The 8,131-nt window shown below is 33.1% G+C and overlaps 1 protein-coding gene across 1 annotated transcript; it reads left to right on the top strand.

The window, feature by feature from the left end:
• The first annotated feature begins 1,204 nt into the window (after positions 1–1,204).
• Positions 1,205–2,029, top strand: LOC115950598 (E3 ubiquitin-protein ligase RHA2B-like). Its single transcript, XM_031067801.1, has one exon. The coding sequence runs from the start codon at positions 1,304–1,306 to the stop codon at positions 1,793–1,795; it is 492 nt and encodes a 163-aa protein (XP_030923661.1). The 5' UTR covers positions 1,205–1,303; the 3' UTR covers positions 1,796–2,029.
• Positions 2,030–8,131: the final 6,102 nt, after the last annotated feature.

The following is an 8,131-nucleotide window of genomic DNA, read 5'->3' on the forward strand; positions in this document are numbered from 1 at the left end:
AATTGGCCTACTCTCTGGTCCCTTATTTTTTTAACTTTTGTTAACATCACGTGGCTGTTACATGCACTTTATTCAGTAACCAATTAGAAGAGCTGAAATGGATCTGTCACGCAGATGATGAGGCCCAACACTTGCATGTGATGATGTGAGTGACTGAATACCTAGTTGGTGGTGAATATACTGGGGTTGCGCTGCTGCCACTACTTATGTTCATGTGCGCTCTCATAAATCATAATCATTGTGGCCGCCCACTTTAATGACCAAGTCTCTCTTGGAATTTCCATGAAACTCAACTCAAAGACTCAGTTAGCAAAACTCAACTCATACTCCACTTATTTAAAGACTCGTGTGTGTTTGGGTTGGACTTAAGTTGCGTTGCGTTGCGTTTTTTTTTTTTTTTTTTTTTTTTCGCGTTTTGTTTTGGAGTAATGCGGTTACTGTTCATTGAACAGTAACCGCAAATATTGACTTCCTGCAGTGAACTGTGCATATATGTACTGTTCACGGACCCACAAATTACACTTTTCAGCAACTTTTTCATTAAAAATTGGTCCCACGGTACTATTCACACATTTAAAAATTATTTTGTTACAGTGTTTTCAGTTTTCAGTTTCAGCAAAATAAGTTCTATCCAAACACACCCTATAATATAGTCATAGGTCTTTTCCCCCATTTCCTAATCCTACTTTTGAAACACCACAATAATGGTGGAGCAATGCTAGAGCCATTAAACAATTCAATAATGCAATGCTAGAGCCATTATACAATTCAATGGCAATGGATTCTAATTTTCCATATAAAATAAAATAAATAATGCAATTGAACTATAAATAATGTTATATATATATATATATATAATTATAATATACTACTAATTTCGCAGTTTAAATTAATTTTTTCGCTAAAAACTCTCCAATCACTTTATACATGGAAATGTGTCATTCAACTACAAGACCCCTTAACAACTACAGATAAAGTTTGGGTAAGATCTACATTGATTTATGATTTTATTGTAACAACTGTATGAGAAATATTTTTTCTTATTTGGGGTCTATTTCAAATTATTTTATAAAGCTTCTAAGAACGGGTTATGAGTCAAGATATCAACATTCATAAGTAACCTACTACGTCTAGCAAAAAAAGTAACCTGCTATACGGATGATTATTAAAAGAGTAGGCTGCACCAAACAAAACCACTGCACCTAGCCACATTTAAGGTTTAAGCCTTATATATGTAAAGCACCATTAATTCATTATTCTTTGAGCAAAATATCCTCTGCACTTCCTTCTGCAGCTAGCAGCAATGAAAGGCCTCTCTGAATTCTTCTCCAACCTCAGAACCATGACCATAGTCTTCTTCACTCTCCTACTTATTGAAATCATAATTCTGATCCGTTCACTCACCGGATTAAGCCCCAACTCCGATAAACTTGTAATCACAACAAGCCAATACCTTAAACTCATTGAAAAAAAGAACCCCACAATTAGTTTCAGTAAAAGAACGAGGATTATGGCCGAGCCAATTGAATGCACTGTGTGTTTATCTGAATTTGAAGAAGGAGACAAGGTTAGAAATTTGCAATGTAAGCACACATTCCATAAGGATTGCCTAGATAGCTGGCTACAACAATATTGTCGTGCTACATGCCCACTTTGCCGGACTAAGGTTGTGCCGGATGAGATTGTGGATAGTTATCGTCGGATGCGAAATCAGGTAGAGTATGATGGGAATGATGAGGAGATTGTTTTCTTCTTGTCTGCATTACATGGCAATAATTTCCGTAGATGGTTCTAAGTTCTCAGCACCCAACTTTTGTACGTACATAGAAGCACATATATAGCAGATTCTTGTTTTGTGTTATCAACTTTTTAAGAACAAAAAATGTAGGAATTTTCATATATTGCTTCAGATTAATGTATGTCTTGATCAAGACTATATTCAAAATGTAATGAGATGAATTCCTCATCTTTGTTCTTGTTGACAACAGTATAATTGAACTTTCAATGCTAATAATGGACTATTGGCTTTGATGGAATTCCAAATGAAAATTCTGCAGACAGAATTATAGTTTAGCTGAGTGGTAGAATTTTGTTGAGGAAAGCTTTTTTTATCCATGTATACGCTACTATAGTATTTCAAATTTATAACTTCTACTCTATGATACTTACCTTTTATTGTCAAGTTAAGAGTCTTAAGACATCAATTTTTTTTTTTTTTTGTAAACAAAAATTGAATCCAAATATTTTATTTGATTATAATAGACTTTACTGATTAAACTCACTGAATTTATATATTGGTTAAATTTTTGAAATGGCTTTAAAAGAAGGTAAATATGTAAAATGTTTTATTAACAAGTACAAAATATGAGTCAATCCCCCCCCCCCCAAAAAAAAAAAAAAAAAAAAAAAAAGGGGAGCAATTTACTACTAATAAGCTGCCAATAGCAGGGCCACAACTGAAAAATCTTCTTTCTTTTCCATTTTTTGATATAGAGATATCCCAACTTTGATATAGGGTTGGTGATCTAATTTATGAATCCTCTCAGAGACAGATACGTACCATAGTGGTTAACCTACCAGAAGTAAGTAAGCCTGCCAATGTGCCAAGTTTACATTAATATATCATATACTCCAATATTTTGGTAGGTGAGGACTAGGCCGAGGATGAATATTACTTAATTTAACGGTTTTTAAAATTCATTTCTTGTGGAAAAACCGATTAGTTTAGCATAGGTAGGTACTAGGTACAGTGTACACCACAAATATTACTCGTATATAATTATGTAACTATACATAGGAATGAACTAATGATGGGTAGATAATATATTCACAACAAATTTTAAATGATAAATTGTTATTAATAGTTTAAAAGGTACTAATGTTAATATGAATTCAGATTAAAATCAATAACAACATATTATCTAAAAATTGTTATAAAAATATATATTGTAGATGTAATATTACCCAACAATCTAATTAGTGAATATATATTGTATGAATAAATTTTATATATCTTTTTCAAAGTTGGCTCCCCTCCAACCTTTCACGTTACATTTGTCTCATTAAATTATTTAGCCGTATTATCTCGTGGTACCTGCTTATAAATTTAATTCAGGGGCCACTGTTAACATTGGTTTTGGACAGGTATTTTAAGGAGGATATGACATTAGGACTATGTTTTTCCTTGAAAGATTAGTTTAGTCATCCCTGGTATTCAAAGTTTGAAATATACATATTGTCACCAACAAGGCAACAACCATCATTGCTTTTTCTTTTTCTTTATTTTTATTTGATGGAATAACCATCATTAATGCTTTGAATTTGATGTCATATATACTAAAAACTAATAACCAATATTTCTTAGTTGTAATTAACTAATTTCTAAAATTGTTGTTCTTGTTGATGCAATGCTTCACATTTTATCCCAAAAATTTTATAATAACAACAACCATCAAAAGCTCTGAAACTTCTCTCCACACAGTCACACACACACACATAAAAAATAAATAAAGCTCAAAGGATATTTCATGAATTGCTAGCAAATTAGCATAGTATCCTCTGCCGTTTTGTTCAATAATTTTTTAAATCGTATCATCAAGAGGTATAATTACTAATTATAGAAGCTCTAATCTAACTTCACAAAGATTAATTATTTTGTTAACATTCCTCAAGTGAAAGTTGCTTTTATTTATTGGGGAAAAAAACAAGCAAAGAAAGAAAAAGCTTAAAGGAGAAGCCATTCCATAATGGAAATTATCAAAATATTTTAATAACTTCTAATTTTAACTTCAAGCAACAATATGTTTGAGTGATATGTTTACAATTTATTTTTAAAGGATGTTTAAAGTACACAAAAGAAGCATGCGACGATGTGGAAACAGCGAGCACTCTTGCAATGGGAGAATTATGACTTGATGGGTGCTGAAGATATCAAGACTTTAAGTATAAGTAAAGTAGTTATACCATACTTTTAATTATGCATGTGGTTCCAATTAATACAGCAAGTAGTTAAAATTTATTTAAAGAACGTTTAAAGTGGGATTCCAATTAATACAGCCAGTAGTTAAAAACTATTTAAAGATGTTTAAATTGAAGTACACTTAAAAGAAGGAATGGGGCTCTACTTTCTGGCAATGAGAGAATTATTATTCGGTGGTGGGTGTAAAAGATATCAATGCTTAGAATTCAAGAAAATAATCATGCAAAGTAAAGTGATTTTAATCTTATAGGTTTTAGTTAACTCAACTAGCAGTAAAGTTTTTTGTAATTAAAAAGAAGCATGTATTTGAATCTCATATACATATAGAACCAATTGTTGTCTTCGCATGATGGTTTAAAATAATAATTATAGAGTAGATGTTATAAGTTCAAATCCTATTATATATATATATATATATAGTATTTTTAATCTTACTTGAAGTTCAAGCAAAGTAATTCTAAGCCTACTATTAATTTAACTATTGTTAGACTAGGATTTAGCATACTACAAATACTCATCAATTGATTCATTGTAACATAAAAAACTTTCCCATAAAAAAAAATTAAAAAAAAAAAAACCTTAATAGGAAAAAAATGCATCCATCAAAAGCCCTCCCCCGTGGATTTAGGCCTCTCTCTCTCTCTCTCTCTCTCTCTCTCAGCATATATCTTACATTTTCTAATATGGTAACAAAGATATATTTTGTCTTTTCTAGTAGTGAGAACACATACCTTACCGGAAAATCAATATAGTAGTGGTATGAGACATTAATTTCATACAACCCATATACAAAATAGTGAAAATACTACCTCCTCTGGACCTCTACGATGAACAAATTTACAACGTGAGCTGAGTTGCTAATAATTTAATAAGCCAAAGAAAAAACCACTCAAATAACAACTCTCCAAAGTCTGGGATTTCACACCCCCACCCAAAAGCTAATGCCATTCATCAATAAAGCATTTTCAACATAGTTTTATTGTTCATTGAATGTGAATTCATCAATCAACAGTAAATTTGTAGAATGTTTGGGTGATGTCGGTTCATTGGTTATTGAAGATTGTGGGGTTCTTTAAGTCTGAAAAAAAGTTTTAGTAATATTTAATTTTTTACTACTCCCGGGAAAAAAAAACATACATTTGAGTGTATTCTGGATTTTATTTTGCAACTTTTTTGATTGAGAGGGAAATAATGTCTGTCTATTATTCTCACTTTTCATGGCTTTTGGTTAGTAGTAAAGCTGTAAAGGCCATGCAAATATTGGCTAGTAGAACTGTAGAAGTGAGAGAGAAAGAGAAAGAGAGAATTTACTGTACAGTAATTTTGCATATCGATTTTAAAGAAACCGCACATACAACGGGGATGCATGTGTTAATCCTTTTGCGCTATAAATAAATCTTGAAGTTCAATAAAAGAGGTGGTTTTCAATATTCCGTACTCCATAAATTCCACCAAACATGGAGGCCAACAAGAGTTTTGGTAAGAATTATTGATCGAGTTATTAGTTGTCATCTCCTTAACACTTTAAATATTCTGAATGGTAAATTGCAAAATACACATGTAGAGAGGGAAAATTCCCAACCTATCACAAGCTAACATATTATACTACCAAATCCACAAAATACAGCTAATTACAAAGCGACACGTACTGCTGCTAGGTTTTGCTATTACTACTCAGTAATCAATCACACATCAGCGCTCGTAAGCGATGACATAGGCAGTCCAGCACGTGTAAACAATGACATATGCAATCCAACACGTGTAAGCGATTACATAAGTGGACCGATCAGGCTATGACATGTGTCACCAATCAAACTTCACCACATGTCGCTCACCCACCCCCAAACTCCTATAAATAGAAGCCTTCCTAAGGTATTTGAAGGGAGACCAAGCCATCTAGAGCACAGGCAGTATCAAAGAAGATTCAGAAGCACTCAGAAGTACAGAAGCTCTGCGGGAATCAAGCCTCAAAGCCTTCAAGAACTTCAACCTCAAAACTGAAGAACATTAGAAGCAAAACCATCCAAACTATTAACCTAGATCTTGAAGTTTGCTAAAATTAAGCTTAAAAGCCTCTAGGAACCTCAACAAACCATAAATCAACGAAACTCTGCAAATTCAAGCCTCTAAAGCACGGAACAACTTCCACCACAAACCTTCGAAGATGAAGAACGCACCAAGAACACGAAGAACAAAGAATTCCTAACAAGCTCATAACTAGAGATTCATTGTAATTCTGTTTCAAGGGTCTTCGATCTATCCTTCAGCCAAATTGAAGAATATTTTGTGTTCGAGTCAAAACTACATTACCACAATTCCAATCAATAAGTCTTGCAAGGAGATTGAATCAAAGGATCACTCTATTGTAATTTCAAAAAATTGTACCACATATTCATCAATACAAATTCACATTTGTGTAACTATTTTACTTGTTTGATTTATTTCAAACTAGAAATTTAGTCGTCAACAACACCCCCATCAAGTTTAAGATTGGTTGGATTTTACACTCTAAAATTTGAGAATTTTGATTTTACATCCCAAAGTTTGGTTCGTTCGTAAAACACACCCTCGGTTAGTTTTGGCTGTTAAGTGACACATTAGCAAGCTGACATGTTTATTTATTTATTTATTTTTTCCAAATTAGCTATATCATAACAATGCCGTTTTGCCCAAGAGAAAACACAAAACACAATCAAACTTGTGACACCATTTCACAATCCTAATTCCCAAACTCAATCATTGCAAACCAACCCAGAGCCCCAGATTTAGATTGTTTCCCTTATACTTATCGTTAATTCTCATTAAGAAATCTCGTGTCTCAAAAGTTTTTCTTCATTTTTTTAGGGTTTTGCATAGGAAAAGATTCACTAATGGTTCGTTTGGATTGAGGGAAAGGAAGGGAGAGTAAAGTAGAGTAGAATATATTTGGCCTAAAGTTAGCCTATTTTCAGTTAACTCTACTCTACTCCCCTTCTTTCCCCCTTAATCCAAACGGACCATACAAGTCTTTCTAAAACAACTGCTATGGTGCAAGTATTGAATGCCATAATTTATGGCACAGGTATTGAATTTTGGACAAATATATTTTGTCCATAGCAATTTAAGTCACAGATATGTAGAAAAGTGAATCATTTTCAGCTAACTCTACTCTACTCTCCTTCTTTCCCCCTTATCCAAACGGACTAAATCTTTCTAAAACAGCTGCTACGGCGGCGGTATTGAATATTGGACAAATATATTTTGCAATTTAAGTCACAGATATATAGAAAAGTGAAAGTGAATCACATGGGCTGCCAAGGGCCCAAGGCAAAAAAGAAAAATAAATACATAAATAAAAAAGAGAGGAAGGTCAAAACTGTGAAAAGACGTTATAAACAACATGAATGCACAGTTGAAGTTAAAAACCCCAATTCTCAAACACAACAAATCCAACTCTCAATTCTACACAGTTCAACTCTTTTAACCATAACTAACACACACACACACACACACAAACCCCAAATCCAGTAATGACAAGAAAATGTGAAAGGAGAGAGAAAGAGAACTCATTGACGGCATCGTCGCGCCACCTTGGATCTAATCTGGTTAAGCTGATGGGTTCAACCCGATTGAAAATTGAGATATGTGAAACAGTGTTTAGGTTTGGTCATGTTTGTTTTTGTTTCTTCTTAGGCAAAATGGTGCCGTTTTGATACTGCCAACAATCCTCTTTCTCTTAAGTGAAATTACGTCATTTTGTATAGTTGATTTGGCAAAAAAATAAACATGTCAGCTTGCCAATATGTCACTTAGTAGTCAAAACTAACTGAGAATGTGTTTTTGCTAACAGAACTAAACTTCAAAATGTAAAATCAAAATTCTCAAACTTTAGGGTGTAAAATCTAAGTAACCTCAAAATTCAAGAGTGTACTTTGCAATTTATTCTATCCCGAACTATAGTGTATAATAAAAAAATAAAAATAAAATAAAATCTCACAACTTGCTAGAATGATGAGTTGTGATTGAAATTATTGTAGGGGGCCTTTTTGGTTATATCGGGCTAGGCTTCTCCTACGGTACTGTGACTAAATATTCTAAGTAAGGGAGTTGAGATTAGTCCAGTTGCAACTCAATTCGGTCCAGCTTGTGCGCAAACTATGCCACATTCGTCAA

This window comes from Quercus lobata, chromosome 6 (assembly GCF_001633185.2).
Source record: "Quercus lobata isolate SW786 chromosome 6, ValleyOak3.0 Primary Assembly, whole genome shotgun sequence".
In the NCBI taxonomy this organism is placed as follows: domain Eukaryota; kingdom Viridiplantae; phylum Streptophyta; class Magnoliopsida; order Fagales; family Fagaceae; genus Quercus; species Quercus lobata.

Bases quoted from the DNA above. Each gene is read 5' to 3' on its own strand.
- LOC115950598 (XM_031067801.1), top strand. From the start codon at position 1,304: ATGAAAGGCCTCTCTGAATTCTTCTCCAACCTCAGAACCATGACCATA.